Genomic DNA, 27,587 nt, shown 5'->3' with positions numbered 1-27,587 from the left:
TAACATAAGCAACTACTTTATTTAACAAAACAAATATCAAAAGACATCCAATGAAATATTTACATGACAAGACACAACATGAATAAAAAGATGAAAACCGAAGACTGAACATGTAACAAATAGATTAAAACTAGTGAAATTATTCAGCATAACATGTCAAATATATTGTTATTTGCAAAATGCAAGAATAATCCTGCCTATGAGTTAAACAATTCTTAAATGTAATATTCCCCCCCCCAGTTATGATAAAATTCTAACATAACCAACTGTCTACTGTGCAAAAGCTGTCAAGACTTCTAATGTTACAAAGCAAAGCCATAAATGGCCAAGTGGCAGTAGAGTATATAAAAGCATTGATTCAATAAAAGGGACTTCAGTTGTAATATCCTTGATAACAGGAGACATTGATCATAAGAGAATAGGAAGCTCCAATCTAAAAGTCTTCTTCAGAGTCTGAGTCAAAGTTATAAGCGATTGGTTTCTTGGCACGGACTGGTTTGCTCCTGGGAGCTACAGCTTCCTCGTCTGACATCTGGAAGCTCTCATCGTCCCATACTTTGGTTTTCTACGAGGACACGCAGGAAGAAGAATACATCATCCAAATTGAAGTTCATTTATTTCAGAGTGATGGATCTGACATATGACAGGGTGGGAGGGTGCAAACCTGAATTCATGGTTAACAAGCTTAAGTTTATATTTTCCAGCACCTTTTCAATTGTAAAAGCTGGCAAACAATGTCTCAGCATATCATTGCATTATCAACAACTTGGCTCACGTCAATGCTAGAACCTCCACTCGGTTTGGACTCACCTTGTTGGCGATGGAAGTCTTCTTGCCCTTGATGCGGGACATGAGGTCTTCAGAGCTCCTGTCCGAGTCGTCACTGTCCAGGGCCTTGCGCTTGGCCGGCGCGGCCTTAGACGGGGCAGGGGCATTGGACGGGCCCTCCGAGCCACTGGAGTCAAACGACGGGATCTTCATGGCAGCAGTTTTGGAGGTTGGCTTGGGCTTGGACAGAGCTTCCATGATGGACGGCTGCGTCGCATCTAGAGGGGCTGATAGGGAGATAGTGTTAGGAGTCTGTTCAGAATAAGTGTATTATTGATAATGCTTTATACGCTCAAAGCATAACCCCTCTCAATATAACATCATCCAGAATATACAACATTATGTAAATATACAGCTAACTGCCAAAATAAAGGAAACACTTGAGTAAATGAGGGATATTGAAAGCAGGTGCTTCCGCACAGGTTTGGTTCCTGAGTTAATTAAGCAATTAACATTCTTACAGTCAATGTTCCCTCACATTTTTGGGGCACTGAGCTAATTTTTGGTCTTGTGAGCAGAAACTTGAAAGCTGTGAGAATTGTGCCTCTTCTAGCACGCATTTACAGTGAACATTGAAGCTGTACCCTTACAGTTTTAGACAGTGGCCAATAGGCTATTGTGGCTATTTGAGCATAATGTAGAGCAAATCCCATAACATTTCACATGGAAATAGCTTTAGATTTCTATGACAGCCTACAGTAGCCTGTGGTGTTCAATGCAGGCCTACATGAATGGCTCTTTACTTGTCTGTAACACGACATGCCAAATAGGTGACTGTAAATTGCATTGTGTTTTATTATGTAATAAACCACTTTACAAAATACGATTCATTATTATTGCCATACAGATAATTCGACAATATAGGCTATTCAAGCCTGTATCAAAATATAACACTGCCCCTTTAATGAAGACATAAGCTTTTTACCTGACTGGCTTTTCAAAGACAGCTTGAAATGTAGCCTACACATTTTGTGCTCTTGTAGGAAGCAGTAACTGCCCATTGCTGACCTATACTGATCTATAACTGGGCTAATAACTCGCTAACTAGCAAAGAATATCAACAAATGTGCACACGTGTGGCTCTGAAAGACCGCTCATGGCCTACCCCAGCCAATATAATTCTACTCAGTTGTGCTCTGGCTTTGCATACAACAGACTCAATCTTGCAAAGTTACATTTGTTTTGTTGCATTGAAAAGGGGCTGATATAATTAAGCAATAAGGCACGAGGGTGTGTGGTATACGACGCAATGCAGAGTGCCTGGATACAGCCCTTAGCTGTGGTATATTGGCCATAAACCACAAAACCCTGAGGTCCTTATTGCGATTATAAACTGTTTACCAATGTAATTAGAGCAGTAAAAATAAATGTTTTGTCATACCTGTGGTATACGGTGTGATATACCACGGCTGTCAGCCAATCAACATTCAGGGCTCAAACCACTGTTTATAATGTTGATTCGATCACAGAAAAAACATTGATCTATATAGTGTAAACTAACAGGGTGAACTCAGTGAAGTTCAATCTCTTGCGTCTCCGCACGGCCTGGCATTTCTTCTGCTTGGCAGTCCTGGAGGACGTGCGCGGCCCCACACAGGCGCAGCTTAGAGGGAACATCGCCTTCCGCTATACCCACAATAACATCTGCTAAATATGTGTATGTGGCCAATACAATTTGACTATGGTCATGTATAAAAAATGCCCAGTTTCCCATTATTTTGGCTACCATGGCTAGAAGAGCTCTGTGACTTTGAAAGAGGGGTCTCGAAGCATAGGGGGGTTTAAAGCAGGGACTCTCAAAGTGTGGTCCAGGCCAGATCAAAATATATACACTACTGTTCAAATGTTTGTGGTCACTTAGAAATTCTTGTTTTCCATGAAAATATACACTAAATGAGTTTGAATAGGAAATATAGCAAAATGCATAGGAAATGTAGTCATTGACAAGGTTAGAAATAATGATTTTTAATTGAAATAATAAATTGTGTCCTAACTTTGCTTTCGTCAAAGAATCCTCCATTTGCAGCAATTACAGTGAGGGAAAAAAGTATTTGATCCCCTGCTGATTTTGTACGTTTGCCCACTGACAAAGAAACGATCAGTCTATAATTTTAACGGTAGGTTTATTTGAACAGTGAGAGACAGAATAACAAAAAAATCCAGAAAAACGCATGTCAAAAATGTTATAAATTGATTTGCATTTTAATGAGGGAAATAAGTATTTGACCCCCTCTCAATCAGAAAGATTTCTGGCTCCCAGGTGTCTTTTATACAGGTAACGCGCTGAGATTAGGAGCACACTCTTAAACGGAGTGCTCCTAATCTAAGCTTGTTACCTGTATAAAAGACACCTGTCCACAGAAGCAATCAATCAGATTCCAAACTCGCGCCCGCAAGGTCCCCCTGCTCAAGAAAGCACATATACAGGGCCGTCTGAAGTTTGCCAATGAACATCTGAATGAGGAGAACTGGGTGAAAGTGTTGTGGTCAGATGAGACCAAAATGGAGCTCTTTGGCATCAACTCAACTCGCCGTGTTTGGAGGAGGAATGCTGCCTATGACCCCAAGAACACCATCCCCAACGTCAAATATGGAGGTGGAAACATTATGCTTTGGGGGTGTTTTTCTGCTAAGGGGACAGGACAACTTCACCGCATCATAGGGACGATGGACGGGGCCATGTACCGTCAAATCTTGGGTGAGAACCTCCTTCCCTCAGCCAAGGCATTGAAAATGGGTCGTGGATGGGTATTCCAGCATGACAATGACCCAAAACACATGGCCAAGGCAACAAAGGAGTGGCTCAAGAAGAAGCACATTAAGGTCCTGGAGTGGCCTAGCCAGTCTCCAGACCTTAATCCCATAGAAAATCTGTGGAGGGAGCTGAAGGTTCAAGTTGCCAAACGTCAGGTTCGAAACCTTAATGACTTGGAGAAGATCTGCAAAGAGGAGTGGGACAAAATCCCTCCTGAGATGTGTGCAAACCTGGTGGCCAACTACAAGAAACGTCTGACCTCTGTGATTGCCAACTAGGGTTTTGCCACCAAGTACTAAGTCATGTTTTGCAGAGGGGTCAAATACTTATTTCCCTCATTAAAATGCAAATCAATTTATAACATTTTTGACATGTTTTTTTTTGGATTCTTTTGTTGTTATTCTGTCTCTCACTGTTCAAATAAATCTACCATTAAAATTATAGACTGATCATATCTTTGTCAGTGGGCAAACGTACAAAATCAGCAGGGGATCAAATACTTTTTTCCCCTCACTGTACAGCCTTGCTTCTAGTTGTCAATTTGTTGAGGTAATCTGAAGAGATCTCACCCCATGCTTCCTGAAGCACCGCCCACAAATTGGATTGGCATGATGGGCACTTCTTACGTACCATACGGTCAAGCTAATCCCACAACAGCTCAATAGGGTTCAGATCCGGTGACTGTGCTGGCCACTCCATTATAGACAGAATACCAGCTGACTGCTTCTTCCCTAAAGAGTTCTTGCATAGTTTGGAGCTGTGCTTTGGGTCATTGTCCTGTTGCAGGAGGAAATTGGCTCCAATCATGCACCGTCCACAGGGTATGGCATGGCGTTGCAAAATTTAGTGATAGCCTTCCTTCTTCAAGATCCCTTTTACCCTGTACAGATTTCCCACCACCAAAGCACCCCCAGACCATCACATTGCCTCCACCATGCTTGACAGATGGCATCAAGCACTCATCCAGCATCTTTTCATTTGGTCTGAGTCTCATAAATGTTCTTCTTTGTGATCCGAACACCTTGAACTTCAATTAGTCTGTCCATAACACATATTTTCTTTGCAACTCTGCCTAGAAGGTCAGCATCCCGGAGTCACCTCTTCACTGTTGATGTTGAGACTGGTGTTTTTTTGGTACTATTTAATGAAGCTGCCAGTTCAAGACCTGTGAGGCGTCCGTTTCTCAAACTAGACACTCTAATGTATTTGTCCTCTTGCTCAGTTGTGCACTGGGGCCTCCCACTCCTCTTTCTATTCTGGTTAGAGCCAGTTTGCGCTGTTCTGTGAAGGGAGTAGTACACAGCATTGTACGAGATCTTCAGTTTCTTGGCAATTTCTCGCATGGAATAGCCTTAATTTCTCAGAACAAGAATAGACTGACGAGATTCAGAAGAAAGTTTTGTTTCTGGCCATTTTGAGCCTGTAATCGAACCCACAATTACTTTTGCTCCAGATACTCAACTAGTCTCAAGAAGGCCAGTTTTATTGCTTCTTTCAAATCAGCACAAGTTTTCAGCTGTGCTAACATAATTGCAAAAGGGTTTTCTAATGATCAATTAGCCTTTTAAAATGATAAACTTGGATTAGCAAACACAACGTGCCATTGGAACACAGGACTGATGGTTGCTGATAATGGGCCTCTGTACGCCTAGATGTTCCATAAAAAAATTATTTAAAAAAAAGCAGTTTCCAGCTACAATAGCCATTTACAACATTAACAATGACTACACTGTATTTCTGATCAATTTGATGTTATTTTAAAAATGGGCAAAAAAAGAGAAGCTTTTTTCGAAAACAAGGACATTTCTAAGTGACCCCAAACTATTGCACAGTAGTGTATATTTTTATGAATATTACTGACTAATGGAATTTGTCGTGGATGAATGGTGTCGCATCCAGCCAAGGCGCATTGACGCTGTTCTGGCGGTCTTGGTGGCCCAACGCCCCATTAAGACCCCATGTTGGCATTTCCTTTATTTTGGCAGTTACCTGTATATATGTTTTATTACTCATTGAAGCAGAAATCTAATGTCACAACTACTGCATTATTAGTACAGGGTTGGAGGTGCTGTTCTATAGTACCTGCAGCCTTCTTCTTGGGGGCGGCTGGCTTCTTGGCAGCTGCTGGTTTCTTGGCGGCTGCCTTGGGCTTGGCTGGAGGCTTAGAGGCCGTCGCATCGTCGCCATCAGACTGAGCTGCAGAACACAGAAACAAGTTCAGATTATATTTTCAACTGTGCTAGTCAGAGAATCTCCTCAGTTGTCTGCAACAGTGTGCCATTTCATGTTGTATTTTGAAAGTCAGCATCTAATTGTGTGGCAAATTTGTGATGTTAGATCAATTCAGTTATACAGTTGAGGTAGTGATTTTGATTTGATCACTATTGATCCCCAGGGGGGAGGAATAGGTATGGAATATACTTACAGCTGGATTTGCTTTTAGCTTCTTTTACAGTCGCTGATTTGCTTTTCACCACTTTCTTTCTATATGGAGAGAGAGCAACAGTTTCACTGCTGTCAGGATTCGCAATTAAATAAAATGTGCAGAGTTTAGACTATTGCTTGTGTAGGCTTAACTCACTGCATTACCCCCAACAATTATCACCAGTGTCACCAAGCTTACAAAACTCCTGTTAAACTATACTGTATATAGACTCACGTGGGCTCAGGAGCCTTAGGGGGTGGAGAGTCTGCCTCACTATCGACTGCAGCGCTGGGCTCGGGGACAAAGCCGTCGTCATCGTCACTAATGGCTGCTGCAGCCTTGGGGGCGCTCATCCCACAGTCAAACTCATCCTCACTGCTGGACATGCTGTACTTCACAGCAGCTTTGGGAAAAGACAACACTTGTTGCATTAACACTGCATGAACACTACTACATTTACGTCATTTAGCAGACGCTCTTATCCAGAGCGACTTACAGTTAGTGAGGGCGGCAGGTAGCTTAGTGGTTAAGAGCATTGTGCCAGTAACCGAAAGGTCGCTGGTTCTAATCCCCGAGCCCACTAGGTGAAACATCTGTCGATGTGCCCTTGAGCAAGGCACTTAACTCTAATTGCTCCTGTAAGTCGCTCTGGATAAGAGCGTCTGCTAAATGACCAATTATTATTTATAATTATTTACATTATTTTATTTTTTTTTGGCCCCCCGTGGGAATCGAACCCACACATCCCTGCCGGCCATTCCCTCCCCTACCCTGGATGACGCTGGGCCAATTGTGCGCCGCCCCATGGGTCTCCCGTTCACGGCCGGCTACGACAGAGCCTGGATTCGAACCAGGATCTCTAGTGGCACAGCTAGCAATGCGATGCAGTGCCTTAGACCACTGCGCCACTCGGGAGTCAAACCACAAACCCATGATGAAGGCAGCTTGTTGTTGAAAAGTTGGTTAATAAATGTATTCGATCAGAGCCACAAAGTGCGGCTAGCTGGCTACATTTTATTTTCTTACTAATCAGGCCACCCATCAACTTAGTGCAACGCATGCTGTTGAAGGTAGGCTTCCTTTTCTACCCTTGTAGAAAATGGCAACTGTTAGACAAAATGTCGCTGTTATGTTGAGCTAAAATAACAGCTTCCTGTATGGATGTAGGAGAGTCATGGGGAAGTAATCAAGCTATCTAAGGTCTGAGACGAGCCTAATCAGAAGTGAGTAGTGCAGCTAATTACGCAGAGGAAGTGATGCTATAGATACATTGGCATGTTCTGGTCGAGTCTTCAAAGATCCCCAATCATGAAACAGAACAAGCAGCCAGACATAACACTTTGGGGCACCGGGACTGTCCATACTGTCTTATTGCCTGGTGGGCTTGATGAATTACACGCGAGTATGGGATGCTAATGAGAATATAAGTGACTGCTGGATAATGCAATTGCCGATTTAAACTCAGTTTGGGTGGTTCCGAATAGGGATGTGACAAATGGGAATACAATCTTAATGTTTAAAACTGACATTAAAATAAAACAAAATAAAAATCGGTAAGGAAAAAGAAAAAAACATAATTACACATCAATTCACAATGCAGAATAATGGTCCTATTACGCATGCGTTACCGCTAGGGCCTGGCAATGAAGTTATATCTACCCGGACCCTTTACAGACAGAACTCATTACAGTAGTAACATGTCGATAATTGATTACTTTTCAGACAATTAAAAAAGTGCTGCATCAGAAGCGTATTTACCTTTTCAGACAGTAGAATTCTGCTCTGGCATAGAATGTTCTATCGTTTCCCTGACAACAATAAACGTTGATGATTGATGTGCTGCTATGTTTATGTTTTTTTAAATGGTAGGATAGCTAGATGTGCTTTCTTTCTACTAAATGTCTTGGTAAGTCACGATATTTAACAAACTTTTTTTTAGGAAAGAGGTCTGTGGATTGACAGTTCTGGACGCCTACTGATGGAAGTTAGTCCCGCTTCAGAAGGGGCATTGCTTTACAGACAAGTAAAATGCCATTCATGTCTCCAGAGAAAGTTGTCGGAGTTTAAAAAGCTGTAGTGTAGCCTACCGTAACAGACACATATGCCATAGCGCTTTCAAGGGGCCACATCCACATACAATTATACGTGAAAAGGGTCATCGATACAGGCTATACCGGTAACCTACTGTAATTTCATACGAGACAAAAACACCCCCACCCATTCAGCAACGAAGAGTAGCCTGTGTTCGCAAGACTGGCCCGGTGACGTTGATCCCATGAATAGCCTAAACTAGGATATTCTACACGCAACAGACCGAAGACTGAACACACACTAGCGTCATTAGTGAAGAGAAAGAGCAGGTAGGCTGAGAGAGGGGCAGGCAGAACTGTGTGCATGTCTTGGTAATCTGCATCTTAATTGTCTTGCATGCCTCAAATTCACCAAAGTAGCCTAAAGTTTGCCTCTTCCTCTCTGTATAGCGTCTCACCTTTGGCTTTGCGTTCAGGTTTCTCCTTGGGTACCACTGGGTCAACTTCCAGCAGAATCTCCATCTCACTGTCTGAGCCAGATGCGTCAGACCACGGGTTCCTCTTGGCCTTCTTGGCTGCCATGGGCTTGAACGACAGGGTGGTCTGTTTGCCCAATGCCTTTGATACTGCAGGGGAATATGGTCTTTGGTTAGTCAGTGAATCACAGATTGGTACATACATAGAGCTCATTCTTGAATTGCGGTGGCATTTGTTTAAATGTAAATGTTTTTTTTAACCATTATGATAACATTATGCCACAAGTAGGAGTAGTGACACCAATGACAAATTGAGGATTCAGCCTCAGGCGACAGATGCACAAATCTCAGGTCATACATAATTTCCTAAAGTGTTATTACTAATCATTTCTCACTATGTTGTTTCCTCTTCTTTTAAATTGAGCAACACCAATGACACTATTTATACAAAATCAACAGAATCCTAAAATTTCTGACATACTAAAATGGTGCGATTAATAATTTACATTCTAGTAATTTAGCAGACGCTCTTATCCAGAGTGACTTACAGTTAAGTGAGTGCATACATTCTTTTTCATACTGGCCCCCTGTGGGAATCGAACCCACAACCCTGCCAACTGAGCTACATCCCGGTCTATAATTTATTTAATATAGACGTTGACCCTCTCCCAATAACAGTTTGCCAATGGAAGGAATTCTCAAGGTCCATATATATATATATATACATACACATACCTTTGAAAATGATGTAGGCTGTAACACCAATGACATATAGACACAATATTTGTAAAAACATTTTTTTTTTTTTTTGTATTGACAAATTTGTATTTTAATAGCCTTTGTTTTATTGATCTATACCAGGGGTGTCAAACTCATTTTGCCCCAGGGGCCGCATTCGGTCTCCACCGAGGTCTGGAGGGCCGAATCTAAAATGTATTACATTTCCTCTACATCAATATTAGCAAAAGCAGTCCTCTATACATCACGTATTGAATTTGATACACCCTGTCTAGCTTTCATTTCCATGACTGTTAACAAGCAGGACAGAGTGAAGAGTATAGATGTAGGACCATTATCATTTCTACACAGTTTCGATTTGGTTTTAGTCATTTCAATGTCAATTGAGATCGTTTTACTCAAACCACCCGTGGGCCGGATTGAACATGTATGTTCGACACGCCTGATCTATATAACAAATTAAATACTTTTGTTTACTTCCTAGCATACAAAATAATAGATAGATCTCTAAATCCCCAAAACATGTCACTACACCTCTACTCATCAATACTGGGAGAAGCCCATTTGCTTGCCCTAGTTACTTTAAACAATGCATTAAAAAAAAGGTTTTGCAGTTTAAAGCATGGCGCTTGCAACGCCAGGGTTGTGGGTTCATTTCCCACGGGGGGCCAGTATGAAAAATGTACGCACTCACTAAGTCGCTCTGGATAAGAGCGTCTGCTAAATGACTAAAATGTAAACGTAAAAGGACTTGCATTATGTTTTATAATTAGTAAACATTTCAATATAAAACAAAACCATTGATGTGTACGGTAACTATTTTTCATTTTAAAGTGTTTTTCATGGTTGCAAAGGCAAGGGACGCAAATGCCACAGGATTTCAATAATGACCCATAGAGAATCTACCATTGAAACAGAATAAACCAGAGTTTCCCATTCAGGAATATTGTCCTTGTTGGTTTCAATTAACCAATAAACAAGACATTTCTGCTGGAATCATAATCCTCACCTTTGTCCTTGGCTGGTGCTTTGGGTTTCTTGGTCAGTCGCGCTGCCAGGCCCATCTCCTCAGCAGCAGCCTCTCCATTCTCTCCTCCATCCTCAAACTCCATCTTCATCACCACTTCCTCACCCTAAAAAACACACAAATATCAAAATGGAATTATAAAAAAATACAGAAGTAGCAAATAGTAAGTCAATTACCATCTCCAACAAGTTCCATTACCAGTGAACTACATAAAGTCTACAATTATTATTGTACTCTAGTTAGTGTTTGACACCAGTTTCCAGAAGAGGCACTGACCTTTTTGCCTTTCTTGACAACGGCCTTCCTGGAGGCCTCAGCCTTCATGGTGCTGGTGATGCGTGGGATGACGCGGCGCCCCTGGGGTGTGGGCATGGTCTCCTGCTTCACCTTCACCACCTTGCCCTTGCCAGCCTTGCCCTTCACCGCAGGCATGGTGGCGTTCTCCCGATCCTTCTCCTCCACACGCTGTGGAAGTAACCCGAGAGAGAGTCAAATGTTACGGTGACAGTGCAGATTACTTGACCCAGGTGTTATGAAATGACAGAACGTTACGGAATTACACTTGTTCTTATGGAATGAATGTTACAGAATGACTATTCATGGGTTGCACGTTTTGTCACTATATTGTTTTGAATGTTCGTTTTAGGACCGATGCAAAACTGAGCATTCTACTCAATGCATCTCAATGAGCGCTGATTCATCTAAAGTGCATTACTGTGGCGTAGAAACACAATGACAATTAGTAGGAAAAACGTTTGTTATTATTGTGATGTCGCCAGACTGCCTTTAGATGGGGTATAACTTTAGCTAGCTAGCTAAGATTGAAGGGACAGCACCGAATTTTAGCTCGCTAATGTTAGCATTCCTAGCTATTTTTGACAAACTTTGCTAGTTAATGGCAACATTGCCCTCTATAAAGTAAATTTGACGACAATGACGGAAAAGTTGTTTCCTACTAATTATTTGCCTACTTTAGCACAGTCATCATATTTCCAAGCCATCTGTAATTTAGATGAAAGAGCTTCCGTTCAGACATCAGTCGGGCACCAATATGGCTCCGGCGTCTGTAGAACGTTCATAACAACGGCAACTATGAGACCGAGGTTCAAACCATTAAGTGTTATGGAATGATAAAGCATGTTACAGAATAAGTGGTGTCGTTACAGCATAACAATGTTACAGAAAAACAATGTTCTGTCTTTGTCGTCAAACTTACTTTATAGAGAGGGCAAGGTTGCCATTAACTAGCAAAGTTTGTCAAAAATTGCTTGGAATGCTAACATTAGCGAGCTAAAATTCAGTGCCGTCCCCTCAATCTTAGCTAACTAGAGTTAGACTCCATCTAAAGTCAGTCTGGTGACATCACAATGATAATTTATCCTACTAATTGTCATTTGTTTCCAAGCCACAGTAATGCACTTTAGACTAATCAGCGCTCATTGAGATGCATTGAGTAGAATGCCCAGTATTCAAAACAATAGTGACGAAACGTGCAACCCATGAATAGTCATTCTGTAACATTCATGCCATAAGAACGAGTGTTGTTACGGAATGACATTTGATTGGGGATGCTGTTTTACCTCCAGCTCCTCAGTGAAGGCCGCGAGGTCCTCCTTCCAAAGATCAGCCGGGCTCTTCTGTTTTAGGGTGTTCAGCTCGGTCAACTGCATGAGAGGATAGAAGTTATGATGGTGAGAACCATCACCACGTAACAGGATCAGAATGTAGCCACAAGGAACTAAAATGATGTACTGTTAAAAGGAAAGGTTCACACATTTTGAATGTTATATTGTTTTTGTGCATCTGAGTGATGTTCTATCGATTCCCTGGGTCATTTGATGTTCTCAGTTATTGGCGTTAAAGCAGGCAGAAATCAGTTCGCTATGACGTAGCACTGTGATAAAGTCGCTCTCACTACATTGGAAGTTAACAGGAATACGACTTTTAGACTGCGAAGATGTACATCATACATGTCAAATTTCAATACTAGCTGATGTCATAACACGGGAGGATGTCTTCTCTCGAAAGAGCCATTTATCATATTTGTGCGATATTCCTACCGAGAAACTTGTAATTTAAAAGGAGGGTCTAGCAAATGTTTCCTATTTGTCTGCCTCTTTAATCCAGGGTGCATTGCATGGTGCAGTTGCCAGAGATATTATAGAAAGGGAATAGGAATCCAATGAATGAAGGAACGTATTACGCCCCACCCAGCAGATTGTCAACCAATCGCGTTAATGTTGTCATGCTGTGTCACACGGTTGCTAAACTAATCGTCACGCAATCCCTCCTCAAAGTCAATGTATGTCGAGAAATGTGCCTATTTTCCTAGAAAGTACATAATGTCACGATTCCAAAGCTATACGATATCACAGATAGCAAGTTAATTATTTCACATCTCAAAAAAGATTTGTAATGTACTTCTTGTTGATGAAATTTGTGCCAATGTTGGGTTTTTGAACTAGCACCCAATAGACTCCCATTCACTCTGAAGGAGAGAACTCCTTGTCCCAGAATCACCCAGAATGCACTGCGCAGCCCATTGACGTAGCATGGGCAACGTTCTCCTCAAAAGTATATCTACCATTGAGAATTTCAAACTCCGCTCTGAGGCACATCGATCTGCAGGTTGAACATGGTGAGATTGTAGACTCCTAAATTGATAGCTGTAAAAATCGCCTAAACTGCACTAACTAGCTACTTTACATGCTGATATTGTCTTTGGTATTATTGTGTGTAGCTACGTTTGCTTGCTAGCTACCTAGCCAGCCCAATGAGAGAGCATTGCGGATTTTGTAGTCGACTTGAGCTGCAACAGATTTCCACAACAATTTCCCATGATGCTACCAACCTTAATATAACACCAAAATGAAACATTTGTTCACAAAAAAAGATTGTAAATTAAAAGCATGAGTGGATTTTTCCCTTTAACTGATACATGGCCACTGGACAGGACAGCAAGAGGACAGACCTTGGCATCCCTCTGTTTGCACAGCTCCTCTTTCTTCTCCTTGGTGAGGTACCACATTGGCATGTTTAGCAGGTAGTTGTAGTCTGGTCCAGTGGTGTCTTCCTCTTTCTCCTCATCATCATCATCCCCCGTTTCCTCCACAGTCTTCAATAGGGGAGAAAAATAAAAGTCAACCAATCGCGTTAATGTTGTCATGCTGCGTCACGCGGTTGCTAATCTAATCGTCATGCAATCCCTCCTAAAAGTCAATGTATGTTGAGAAATCAACTTACTTTCCAGGATAAAAGCTACCATTTATGCTCATGATATCGTAGCAACTGTGGGTTGTACATTGGATTATATGACAAAAAACAAGAACACTTTAAATTAGGAGTATGGCCAGATAAGGGGGAATGAAATTAACTACCTTGTCCTTCTCCTGAGCCTCTTTCCAGGCCTTGACGGGGTCAGAGTCGTAGCCCATTTCCGTCAGCATGAGGATCAGCTGTTTCTTTGGCTTGTTCTCTGGAGAAAGGGAGAGAGACATACAATAGCTACCTTTTAAAAGCAAGAAACAAAATGTCACCTGAGACAACGGTATGGGCGTTTCAGGAAATTAACAGAAATAGTACAACAGCTAACAATACTTTCAATACTACATTGCCTATGCCAATCCGAGGCTGAATGAAAACAGATCCTTTTTATGTGGACTTGAACATGCTGAGGATTAAACACAGAATCAACTGTTGGATGTTTGCAGATCTGAGGGGTCCCAGCAGAGTCCCAATATGGCTCCCACATGTTGGTGTCACCTGACCGATATGCAAACATTTCCCTTATAGGGGAAGGAGAGGGCGCTGGTACCCACCGATGACCAGGGTTCCCTGGATCTTCTCCAAGATGAAACGGGCCTGGTTGGTGAGCTTGGCACTCTCGGCTCCCAGCATGCCGGCTAGCCAGTCCTTTCTCAGAACGTAGTACTTCATCCTTAACTCAAAGAAGTCCTTCAGCACATCCTGCACCAACTCATACTTCTTTAGGCTGCCCACATGGTCAAACAGCACCTGAGGGGCAAGGAGAGAGGTTATTCAGATACATATTTTTATAATGATGATGTTCTTATAATTATAGACACTTAAAAAATAAAAATAAAAGGCCTTGTTGCAGTATTATATTTCATGGGAATGAGTAGTACCCTTCAGAGTATCAATTTAAAACAAATGAAAACAATCATTACAAAATGGAGTCAGAGACAGTAGCGAATAATTCTGGTTGGGACTAAACATTATTCAAGGGAGTAGTAGCATGTTTGTGGTAGGGTAGGGTGATCATTACCATGGAGTTGCAGGTGAGGGACTGCTGCAGCTTGAAGACCTTGTGCAGGCCAGCCGCCTCGGCCTCCCTCAGCCTCTCCTCGGTCATCTTGACCACAAAGCGCACCGTGGTGTCCGTGTGGTACTCCTTGTAGTCGGTGATGAGGGCCGGGACCTTCTCTGTGCCGTTCAGCATGGCCTCCAGAACGTTCTCCTTGTAGGCCTGAGGGTGAGGGCAGAGAGGAGAAAAAAAAAGACATGGAAATGTACATGGGTTGTATTCAGTAGGTGAAAAATGTTTGAAACAGAGAGGTACTACCTGAACTTGTCAAATAAGAACAGAGATTTACGTTTTCCGTTGTACGCAAACACAGATGACTAGATTCTAAACATTATCCTTATGGATCCAAGGCACTACAGCAATACCATATGCTACTGTATATTCATATAGCAGGACAGTGACTTGACACAGACTTCTATCAAGTAAAGACAAACCACCCAACTGATCTACCCAAGACCAGGGTATTAATATGTACCAACCTGTGTCCATGTCTTGACGGGCAGCTCAGAGATCTCGATGGTGGTGCTGTCGATGATGGCCACCTCTCCACTGTTCATGTACTGGTTGGTCATCAGCTGCTCAATTGTGCCTTTGAAGCCCTTGTAGTTGGGGAGCTGAACAGAACAAGTCATTTTTGAATCATTGAGAAGGAACAGTTTGATTCGAGAACTTGGTTGTAACCAAATGTCAATAACCTATAACTGGCTCTGATAAACTATGGGCCAATCCCAAACCTGCAAAGGAACCTTCACATAAACATCATTTATCTAGATTTCATATCTGAAAGAAGAAATACCGAGTATGGGATTCTTGATTATGTCTTGATGATTGACTTGTCCTGTACACATTCTGAATGCACATAGTGCATTTGATCTAAAAACCCACCCCAACTCCTAGCTCCCATCCATAGGCCCTTACTAACTAATCTCCCCTCCTCACCATAGGCAGTGGCTCTTCCCCGTTGAGCATGCGGTGGAGGTTATTGACGATCTCGCGGACGTCGAAGTTGGGGAGGCGGCTGGCCCAGCCCGTCCCGATGCCGTCGGCGCCGTTCACTAGCACGGTGGGGATGATGGGGATGTACCACTCGGGCTCCACGCGCTGGTTGTCGTCATAGTTGTACTTCAGCAGGTTGTCGTCCACCTGGGGGAAGAGTAGACGAGCCAGGGGGCTGTAGGGAGGAGGGGAGAGAGTAGTCCTACGTCACTTACTGAAACACGGCAGCCTGGCGAAGACAGTGGTCGAAACTGTGCTAATGTAAATCTCTGGAATTGAAGTGACCTACTAAGCCCACCATCCATGCATTGCCAAGACCGCAGCAGTAGTTTAGGCTAGTCATTTCGTATGGAGGCGATTCTAAAAGCTTCATGTCTCTTTATGGAGTCATAGCCAAGGAACAAAGTACGCTGCATCATAACGCCAACTTAACAGGGAGTGGCATATCCAGGGCATGTTGTGGAGCTGACCTGAGCATGGTGAAGATGTAACGGGGGCTGGCAGAGTCCTTGCCACCGTGCAGCCGTGTGCCAAACTGACCCTGTGGCTGCAGCAGGTTCAAGTTGTTGCTGCCCACAAAGTTCTGGGCCAAGCCAATGATGGTCATCATGAGAGAGACCTGAAAGAGAAGGATACAGAGGATGACAGTCCATTCAGAAAGAGGTTGTAGGCAAACTCTAGTCTACATGTTGTAATAGTCTCACTTATAATATAAATGCCTGATTTTTATCATGGTATGTCACACCATCAATAATGATAGAGTATTGCATTCATTCGACTACAATACCAATGAAACAATAAATACAAAATAGAACACCACAAATTGAATCGAGGGATCTTGAAAGTTCCCTCTACATTTCACAGTTCCGTGGGTCTAACCTCTCCATGGTGATAGGCTGACATCTCGGCCACGGAACCAGCCAGCTGAGCCACCTTCACCTCCCGCTTGTCATTCCTCTTGAAGCAGCAGAACAGCACCTTCCTCTGGCCCGGCTTCAGACCTGGGAGACACACATAATCAAAACTGATATACTGTCATATTTACCTCTCCTAGTGTAAGTCTACATCGTTAACGTTTCAAGTGGCATAGATTTATATATTTTCTGGATGAACTAAGTAACTGTTTATAGTGATGAACTTTGGCTGGTGCAATGTAAAACCAACAAACAGTTCGGTGAGAAAAAGAGGGTGGTTCGCACACAAAATATACAAACAATTTTTTTATTCATGTTAGCTGCAGGCACCACCCTCTTTTTCACAGCTACTGTTTAAGCTCAACTTGACATAACTCCCTTCCGCCACTAACCATCGACCAGGCAGGGGAGGGACCTCTCGTTGTCTGAGTTGGAGAACATCACAAGCTCCTTGTTGACAAAGTCGTTGTAGGACAGGGACTTGGTGGCTTGACCATACAGGTACTCCTGGGACACAAAGAGACAGGTGGTATGACAGAGGGTAGAATTAGGCTCAGAAATAGAATTACTAGAATGAGCCACCCATCACGGAACGTTGACTTGACTGGGAATATCTGTTCTACTAATTACATTTCTATGGTTGGGCTGTGCTCTAAAGCGTCAAAGGTCACCAGTGACGTACCTCGGGCAGGTTGTGCTCTCTGCGCTGGCGTCTGTTGACCATGAAGCTGGTCAGCCACTCTTTACGTTCCTCAATCTTTTTCTTGCTAAAGGCCTGGGGAGAGAAATAGAAAAGGGTAAGAGTCCATCACAGATGGAAAAAGTACTGCTAACAGAATCATAAGCTAGGTTTCAATCCAAATTGGCGACAGAGCTCATGCGAAATATTTTTTTGGGATTTTTTTCTTTTTCTTAAAATCGGCATTTAAAAAAAAAACACCAGTGGTGTTTCCATCAAACTGACGTGTGGATAAGATGGTGTGCGTGATGACGTAATGCACATAAAAAGCATTTTGGGGGGTTTAAGTTTCCATGTACCAAATAAAAAGCATTTTGGGGGGTTTAAGTTTCCATGTACCAAATAAAAAGCAGAAGTTCAATGTTTCCATCGCATTTTCAACTCTACCGATTGATGTCAAAAACACTGTTGCAATAAAATCGCAAACATCCCCCTACTGGTAGGGCTGTGACAGTCATGGAATTTTGGATGACCGTTATTGGTCATCCAAATGAACACGGTCACCTCAATAACCGTTTGAATAGCACATCTAGTACCAGGCTGATTGGAGTGGAACCCGGTGTGGTCGTCTGCTGCAATAGCCCATCCGCCGAGTTGTACGTTCCGAGACGCTGTTCTGCACGCCACTGTTGTACTGCGCCGTTATTTGCCTGTGTGGCTCGCCTGTTAGCTTGCACGATTCTTGCCATTCTCCTTCAACATCTCATCAACGAGCGGTTTTCACCCACAGGACTGCCACTGACTGGATGTTTGTCGCACCGTTCTCAGTAAACCCTAGACACTGTCGTGCGTGAAAAGCCCAAGAGGCCGGGCGTTTCTGAGATACTGGAACCGGCGCGCATGGCACAACCGATCATACCAGGCTCAAAGTCGCTTAGGTCACTCGTTTTTGCCTATTCTAACGTCGAATCGAACAGTAACTGAATGCCTCGATGCCCGCTTTATACAGCAAGCCACGTGACTCAATGTCTGTAGGAGCAAAGCATTTTTGTGAATGGGGTGGTGTACATAACCCGGTCACTGAGTATCTTTGCCTAGTACTAGTCAAAGCTTGTTGATGAGTTGGTTATTTGAGTCAGCTGTGTAGTACTAGTACTTTTTTGCCCTAGTACTAGAGCAAAAAAACAAACAAAAAAGTGCATCCAAAGGGGTACCCAGGACAGAGTTTGGGAAACCCTGGCCTAGACAACCGAATACTCGTTTGCTACAACACCTTGCCTGTTTCAGTAAGACGCAAAAATTATGTAACCTTTATTTATATAGGGATTCAAATGAAGGTAAATGGTCAACGTACCAGGGTAATTGCCTCGTCGTCGGCAGGTCCAGCGTACTTGAAGGGGATGCGATGTCTGTGCATGTCAGAGAAGTACTCCTTCGCTTCCTTCGAAGTGCTGGTACCCAAACCTGGACAGATACAGGTGGTGATGTTAGAAGCACATCTAAATACAGGGGGGTTTATTGGAAACGCCGCCTTATATTGGGGCAGGTATGGGAAAAATATCAAGTGGCTGCTTACGTGTTCAGCTTCACTACCACAGGGCACAAACCTTTGTAGTATTTTATTTTCCAAGATTTGATGTTGGGCTGCATCTCCTTCCACTCATTGAACTCTGGGATGCTGTAAAAGGGTAGCTCCTGCTTCTTGTTAGTGGCCTGGGAAAAATTCAAATGGACATTTGACTCGTCGCTATACTTGTAAATATTACCCGATTTAGCTGGTATCTCTATATTTGCAAAAAATCTCAAAATGCTTGCTACTGTAAAACTATAATATACAGTATGTGTTTGTTACTGTTACATGTGTCACCAACAGATGGCACTGGTGTCGCATGTAAAGACTAGTTCAGGATACTGTACAAGCAAGCTTCTACGTTATCTTAGTTCTGTACACAGAGTTGGCGTGGCTGTATTTAATATAGCTGTATTAAAAATTGATGTTCACTATGGGGAGTTGCCTTGAAGTATCACAGTGCCCAAAACAGCAACCGTTGGTCTCAGCTGGACCGTACCATGTACCTTGATGATGGGGGTGATGAACTCCTCCAGGAAGTTGTGGCGCAGCAGCGAGGGCCAGTTGTGGTGGATGAAGTTGATGAGCAACCCCTTGATGTGGGAGCCATCCAGGTCCTGTCAGACAACCACACAGGAGAGCATCAATGATCGGAGCAATGTTTAGTCAGTGAGAAAACTAGTCTACACTGACAAAAAGTATTATTTCAGTTCTAGAGTAGAGCTGCTTTACTGGCTAGGTCACCATCGGAAAACTAATCTCAATCAATAAGACTTCATGACTACATAAAAAGGTTACATTTTAAAAAATACATTCCAATGAGCTACACAAATAAATGAGAAGCTCTAAATTCCACTGAGAATTTGCCATTAGACTGCAGACCTGATCGGTCATGATCATGAGTTTGCCATAGCGCAGGGACTTGAGGGATTCTGGGTCGCTGTAGTTCTTCTTGTACTGCAGCCCCAGGATCTTGATGATGTTGTTGATCTCAGCATTCTCCATGATCTGATACAGGGGACAGACAGGGATCAAACCATTAACAACTAGTTCAATAGTGGACGACCACAGAAATGCCTAACATGCTAGAGGGGAGGCCCTTTGTAAAACATATGGTGAGGATCGATTCAACACCGAACTAAATTTCCCCACAGTCATTATTAATTGCACTCCCAATTATGCCCAGCAGAACCGTATAAGATGGCTATGGTGCGCACAAACTTTTATTAATAGTTAACAATGGTTTTAGTAATGCATTTTGTTACGCCTGTTCTGACCTGCTTGTGCGAGGCCTCCCGCACGTTGAGCATTTTTCCCCTGAGAGGAAAGACCCCGTAGTGGTCTCTGCCAACCACGCCCAGACCAGACACGGCCAGCGTTTTGGCCGAGTCACCCTCCGTCAGGATTAGAGTGCAGCCGCTGGAGTTCTTACCACCTGGTGGCAGGGAAACACCACAACTTAACCATTTTGATTCGTATGTCGTCATTACTAAATGTACAACTTTATTGATTTGTTTTAAAACAGCTATATAGATTATAAGTAACTAGGCGTAAACTATAAGGGCTAACCGCTGAAAATAAGTCATTTGCTGCATGACAGACTTGACTAAAAAGCATATCAAAACGAATTTGATTTACCTGCGTCGTTGGCGTCGTCCAGCTTGGGCACGCCCTTGATCTTGGTGTGCTTGACGGCAGAGCACTTCTTGTTGAGCTGCGTCTGGGCCTTGAACTTCACCCAGTTCATGATGCTCTCCACTATCCCACAGGAGTTGGCCTGGTTGATTGAAAATAAGCCATGTACAAAATCAATCAAGAATACAAACGAGTATGTTTTGTACGAATGTCAATGGACTTTCTATGGTGAGAATGAACTCAAGGCTTTGTTTACCTGTTTGATAAACTTGTCACTGAGGGGGCAGGTGGAACCGAAGCTCTTCTGCTGCAGGGTCATGTTCTCCTTGGTCTGGGAGTCGAAGGTAGGGTTCTCAATCAGGCAGTTGACAAAAATCCACATGTGGTTCTTCACCTGGGGAGAGTTGGACAAAGTACAATCTTATTAAATTGGCCATATTATGAAAATGTTCTGGAGAATAAGGTTTTATCTGATCTCAGGGAGAATGGTCAGGTTGACAGTATGGTGGGGTACCCAGTCCTTTTTTAGCTTAGTTGGTAGTGGTTCCCGGGACAACACATACGTACAATGTATGCACGCATGACTAAGTCACTTTGGATAGAAGTGTCTGCTAAATGGCATAGATACCTGGAAAGGCTTGACGACCACTCCAGCCTTGTTCTTCTTCTTGACCACTTCAATGAGCTTGGATGTCACCTGGTCTGCCACATAGTCAGCATGTCTTCCACCCTGGGGCCAGAGAACATGAACAGTAAGAAACCATGTACAGCAGTCCCACATACTATATTGAGATTATGAGATCTGGAAAAGGACTCAATATGGTGAAATATTGTTGCCAAAAATGGGAAATGACTCCGATTATTAAACCAAGTGGTTGGTAAGCCGTAACCTTATTGTCCAGTTAAGAGTAAAATTCACATTTGCCTTTAGCTTCCATACCGCAGCTCAATCCAAAACACAACATTGTACACACGTCACAAAACCACATGCCCCTTAGACAACTGTCCTTTTTACCTTGGTGGTGGCGATGCTGTTGACGAAGCTGACTTGCTGGAAGCCCTTCTCGCTCATTGTGAGGCACACCTCCCAGCGCTCGTTCACCACCTCGTGGACCACTGTGAGGGGTGAGCCCAGCTCATCCAACTTGTCCTTCAGGTACAGGTCCACGTAGTTACGGAAACTCGTCACCTAGGGGGACAGAGAGATGTTAATATCAAAACAAACATTGTAGTCCAACAGCATTTAAACCGTCAAAGGAATACATTTGGAGACTTCAGTATGGACAGATTGTCGTTTAATAAAGGTTATCCTCTTGTTGGGGTCTTTTTAAAGTGACTATAGTGCAGAGTAATTGTTAGTGTGGCAATCGTTCTTAGATTACTAGTAGGTTAGCCTGCACTTACAGGTAGCCTCTTGCCGTTGAGGAACACGCGGACCCCCTTGGTGGCACCGGCGATGTCGTAAGCCCGTCGGGTCATGATAGCCACCGTGTCCTTGTCCAGGGTCTGCATCTTGAACTTGGCCAGGTCCGGCTGGAAGGTGATGCACGTGAACTCATCGCCTTCAAACGACCTGATCTTGTGTTCCCCAGCCCGCCCCATGTTGTCATACCACGTCTGCAGGGGCACAAAGAGCACAGGTAAGAACAAATAGAATTAAGGTTTAGGTAATAGGATACATCGTCACAAACCTGAGCAGACTTCAAGAAATTGATGTGTTTTGTATGGTGCCATTGGCCTAGTTTGACTGACCTGCTTGAAGGTCTTCTTGGACTCCTTGCAGGCAGTCTCCACAGTAAACGTGTTGCTGAAAATGTTGCAAAGCTTGGCACCATATCCGTTGCGTCCACCTAAAGATGGAGTACAACAACATGTGAAGATATAGATTGCAGGTTTTTAATACGCCCAATTACGTCAACATATTTCTGAAATAGAAAGCTAACCATCGGAACAGCAACAAAAAACTATGCAAGACTTCTCTACGCTTTTTCTGGGAGAGTAAAGAATGATTGACAATAAGTGTCTGATTGCATTAGTCTTACCGGTGACCTTCTTCTGGTCGTCATCATAGTTACTGGAGGTGAGGAGCTGTCCGAAGATGAGAGCTGGCACATAGACCTTCTCCACCTTGTGCTCCACCACAGGGATGCCCTTCCCATTGTTCCACACACTGATGGAGTTGTTCTCACTGAAACACCAAGCACAGGCTAAGTAAGGTCATACAAAGTCCATTAACTGTTTAACGGATTTCATGTTTTGAAAATGGAGACGAGCGAGCGAATAAAAAATTTGACCCCTTGTAAAAATACTAAAGCAACCCTAGTACAACAGTGACCGTACCAAGAGATTTTAGCCTTTTGGTGTAAGGGTTTTGGAATGACCGTCACAGGGACCACAGTTTGAGTCCTGGTCAGGGTAACCCCCCCCCCCCCAATTAACTACATTGATGTCAGGTGTTGGATAGCACCATTGAAAGAGTTGAAGAGTTTTAGGCACAGTTCATTTTTTCAGATGCATAGTTCTGGCATTTCTAATAACGACTGCCTCCTCTCATTAAACCACGGACGCTGCTGCAGGCATTGTTAGCAGAAAACAGGATCCCCCATTACAGCGAATGGGGAAAAAAATAACATTCTGGTGTTGAATCTATGCGTAAATAACAAAATGTTTAAAAGACAATCATGGTATTAATAATAGTTTCTAATACACCAGATGCATTGTCCTTCAACCGTTAAACAGCTAATTAACTTTGTATAGCCCAATAGTGACATATACAGTATGGTATAATACACTTGAATGTTTCCATTTCATAGGACAGCCGTCATCCCTGCTTTAATATTTCAGGATTAATATTAAACAGTGTAATGTTTAATATGCGAGAATACTCACGCGTCAATGTTTATTTTGATGCAGGACATGGTTTTATCTCTTTGCTTGTTATCGGCGGCATTCACTGTGGTTAGAAGAAATATGAGAATAGTCACTTCACAATCTTTTACGGGATTTTCATATGGTGATGATTTAACTGTACAGTACACCATCCGTGAAATGAATACAGTAACATTACTCATTTAATAGTAGTTTACTCACCAAGGATCTCGTCAAAGATCTTGTAGAGACCTGGTACAAAGGTCACATCTCGACAGTTCATTCCAACATCCTCATCAAACACCCACAATTGCTGGAGAGGAAATTGACAGTATGCGTTAGTGACAATTCTAACAATAAACGGGAACCAGCAACCATGGGATGTGTTCTAAAGACAAGCATTGTCTGCCTATATTTTACTCCAATTTGACACACCTGCCCCACAATGAAATATGTGTATGCCTCTGTACAAACAGGGCTCTGAGTTTCCTGGGTGAAAATTGAGGCAGTGTGGCACTCGTTACCTGTGTGACAGGCTCCACAGAGCCGATGTAGGTGTCTGGACGCAGCAGAATGTGCTCCAGCTGAGTCTTTTTCTGGTATATCCTTTCCACTGACAGGCGGTTAGGGTTCTTCTTGGTCTTCTCTACCGCCTTGTTCTCAAACAAGCTCTGTATGAAATCAATGGGGGGGTGATTAACCTCTAGGAGGAGTGTTTCCCTTGCATGGCCACCACTGCAAAATAAAAAATATTATAGGCCACCCATACTCTCTCCTTTAGTTTTGGCCTTAAGTAACATTCGGTCTTATGTAGAGATGGCCATTGTTATCCGAATGGATGTTAGTATTCGATTTCTTGGGATATACGTTTTTTTAAGGGGGGGGGTGCATCGTCTAAAATGATCAGTGACATGGCTACAAAGCCTACAAGGGCAGACCATTCCATTCGCCATTTTTATAAAACAGGTTTATACTGTTTTTTATGCGTGCACCCCATAAAAAAAGCACCTGTAGCCTACACATTTCGCTTGTTGTTATTGTTCGTCAATAAATGGGGCGCTACAGTCAGAGGCTCCATGTGTAGGAAGTGAAGTGGGAGATTTCTAATCAATGCTAAATGGAATTTAAATTTAGCTGGCTAAATGAGAAGGATTAAGCTACAATGATCAACTAACAGGTCGGTAGACTGTTTCATATGAATGGAGTTGTATACATTGCAAATAAGAATTTGTTCTTAACTGACTTGCCTAGTTAAATAATGGTTAAATAAAATACAAAATAATTTTAAAAAACAGGGAGCGCAGCAAAATAGCCACTTTAGCTATTGATGGCTAATGAAGCTAGTTTCTTTACAACGATTTGATGCAGTCAAGACAGGCACTAGATGGCATGATAGGTAGAGCATGGCGTTTGCAACGCCAGGGTTGTGGGTTCGATTCCCACGGGGGGCCAGTATAAAATAAAATAAAATCACTAACTGTAAGTCGCTCTGGATAAGAGCGTCTGCTAAATGACGTAAATGTAAATGTAAAGGTACGTTATGGCTGCACGAAGTTTGTGTTACTAGCGCGAGTCGGTTTGTCTCTGTTCTTTCTCCCGCCATGCCACAGACTGTACAGTAACACACTGGCCCCTGCTCTTCTCTCGCCCCTCCCCCACCCTTCTGCTGAAACAAGCAGAGGAGTCGTTCGAGCAAGTCTCCATTGAAGTATAAAATAAAAACTAGAAATTCGAATACTTTAATTTCAAATAACCATCCCTAGTCTTATGTAACCATACCAAACGTAACATATGTTAATGTGAGTGTCACAGATGTTCGTTTACCGTGTTACGTCTAGTCTGAGGCCAGGCTGATTGTTTAGCTGGTTACCTTAGATGGGCCAGACTGTTATGCATCAGGTCAAAACATGCCATACATAAAGTTAAACGTTTATGCCATACATAAAGCTAACGTTACTGTCGCTACTGAGATGACTAGTTAGCTACCTAGCTTACGTTACTTTACTGTCAATAATAGTTAGCCAGCTAACTACCACTTACCAGCTAGCTAAAATATAGTAAGTCATCAGAAAAGCCATGAACATTTTAAAATGGAAAGAAATTAACTTTCATGCAAAATACATGTACATCGTGTTAAAGTTGTAGCCTATCGTATCAACCTTCAAACACGAGTTGGCTAGCTAACGTTAACTATCTTACCTTCAATGGTTCAGCCATTCTTCTGCTGTATTCTGTCCCGTAAGCTTGACAACTTGAATTTTCTGAGCCTCTGACCTATTTAACTAGCTAGTTTTTATATCCCTAAACGTTATTCACTTTCTGTACTTAATATCTGCAAACTCTAACGTGCGCTTGTATTCCTTCCCTCAGCACATTTGAAATGTTCAAACTTCGAACGTTTTTGCTCCCGCCAACAAGATGGACCTATCAGACAGGTTAAGATTTTTTCCCTCCAACGTAAGCCAATGATCTCTAACCAGGAGCATTACTGTACCGCCCATTTCTAGAACAAAGAAAGTTAAAATAATGAGGGAAAATATAAACTCCACCTACTTTGAATTTGTCGCCCAATCAGTGAGACTGGAATATCACATCAATCGAATGCCTTCGATTCAGGATCGATAAATTAGCAGTAGTAGTAAAGAAAGGTACTGGATCACTTGACAGGGACTTTAGGCACTTGTTCTTTAGATAGTAGGGAGGGGGACATTATCTTTACATGAGTGCAAATTACCAGAAATTGCATTCCAATGTTTAGTTAACCTGCTGTTGAAGCCTACAAATAATCTTCAGAGAGTGAGTTTGTTTCCTTGTTTGTTTCCTACTGTGAGTGCTGCCTGACCAGGAGAGGGAGCCCTTTTAGCCTCTGCTTTTACCCATGGCTCAAGGCCCCTCAGTACTAAATGGGTTTATCTCACTAGTAGTCAGTGGCCATGGCTTCATGGTTTGTTTTCCTGCTAAGAATTATAATGTCAAAGTCTTGGCAATGTTTTATTTTATATCAGAACTATAGTGAATACTATACTGGATGATGCTGTGACCCATATAATACAGTATATACTGTATATATGGCTGAAAGTGCAGGTTCTACCTACACAACAGTGGAGGCTGCTGAGGGGAGGACGGCTCATAATAATGTCTGGAATGGAGTAAATGGAATGGCATCAAACACATGGAACCATATGTTTGATATATTTGATACCATTCCACCAATTCCGCTTAATTGTCCTCCCAATTAAGGTCCCACCAACCTCCTGTGCAACACAAAATACTGTAGATACACAGATATGATGCAGACTGCATACTCAAGAGAAACTCCAAGATGCTAATTTGTTAATGGTCCTTAAGGATCCCCTAGCAGCTGTAAATGAACTGCATGATTAATTATTCACCTACAGAATGTTAGCTGGCATGTCCATGTATAAAGTGGTGCAGTGAGACTTTGTGTACTCAGTGGCAAAGTGTGTGGTTGTTTCAATCAGTACAACAGACTATCCACTTTCTGAATGAACCAATACTGGAGGGACAAACACCCACACAGACACAGACACACACATACACACGCACAAAAGCACACACACAAAAACACACACACACACAGTCTCTCACAGACACAGACCAGGGGGTAGACTTCAGAGTACAGAAGCACGCTAAGCATCTGAAAATAGAATCCCATTTGAAGTTGAAGAGGCACATTGGTAATGTAGTGAGATGGACACTCGCTGCCTGCCTCCCTTCCTGTTTACTTATTGATGGCGTGTTTTTTGGGCCTTGATGCAGTCTGACTGTTGTAGCAGCAGGGGAGACGGAAATGGGATTTGTCGCAGATCTGCGGATAGCTGGATATAGCTGTCTAACAGCGATCTCTGGAGTTGCTTGATGTCCTCTGCCAGACAAGGATAGTGGGTGTTGGGGATAGAGGTAGACCAACGTTTTTTTAAGCATCTGCTTGCAATGAACTCTCCAAAAGCGTTTTACTGAGCAGTTGTGAAACATGTCAGAAATGTCTATGAAAAATGTTCAGGGTGTGTAAAAATGTAATTCAGCTCACACGAGGGTCTCCACTCTTTAACAGAGTCATGTAGATAGTACCATTGTAAATAGATAATTATCCAATATCATATACAAAGTTAATACATCCTGAAATCTGACCTGACAACATTTTAAGTCCCACTCCTGTTTTGACCAAGTCACTCCCAGAATAAGTATATTTGGAGAGGTATGCATGCAGTGACCTTTGAAGTGCATGCCCCTCCCTGCCTCCCTTTGTGAATATGCTTGACACAATGCGCATAGGAAAGGGCATTAGGAAACAGGCCATT

At 42.7% G+C, this 27,587-nt stretch overlaps 1 protein-coding gene across 1 annotated transcript; it reads right to left on the bottom strand.

Annotated features, from left to right (window-relative positions):
- Positions 1–25,656, bottom strand: top2a (DNA topoisomerase II alpha). The gene is made up of 35 exons (XM_041878213.2): positions 25,465–25,656; positions 23,790–23,936; positions 23,488–23,578; positions 23,287–23,350; positions 22,440–22,585; positions 22,150–22,247; positions 21,802–22,014; positions 21,413–21,586; positions 21,026–21,127; positions 20,654–20,791; positions 20,401–20,539; positions 20,040–20,197; positions 19,645–19,770; positions 19,269–19,379; positions 18,800–18,905; positions 18,547–18,656; positions 17,196–17,288; positions 16,906–17,020; positions 16,479–16,600; positions 16,070–16,218; positions 15,543–15,774; positions 15,083–15,217; positions 14,565–14,765; positions 14,098–14,293; positions 13,657–13,754; positions 13,251–13,394; positions 11,860–11,943; positions 10,556–10,744; positions 10,262–10,385; positions 8,497–8,664; positions 6,243–6,411; positions 6,009–6,067; positions 5,666–5,779; positions 811–1,055; positions 1–565 (listed from the first exon to the last, which is right to left on the bottom strand). Exons 1-35 carry the CDS (start codon positions 25,480–25,482, stop codon positions 434–436), a joined length of 4,710 nt encoding a protein of 1,569 aa, XP_041734147.1. The 5' UTR covers positions 25,483–25,656; the 3' UTR covers positions 1–433.
- Between the last annotated feature and the right edge of the window lie 1,931 nt (positions 25,657–27,587).

The sequence above is a fragment of the Coregonus clupeaformis genome, chromosome 1 (genome assembly GCF_020615455.1).
Source record: "Coregonus clupeaformis isolate EN_2021a chromosome 1, ASM2061545v1, whole genome shotgun sequence".
Classification (NCBI taxonomy): domain Eukaryota; kingdom Metazoa; phylum Chordata; class Actinopteri; order Salmoniformes; family Salmonidae; genus Coregonus; species Coregonus clupeaformis.
Note: the sequence above shows the minus strand (reverse complement) of the source record. Positions and strands in the feature narration are given on the sequence as shown.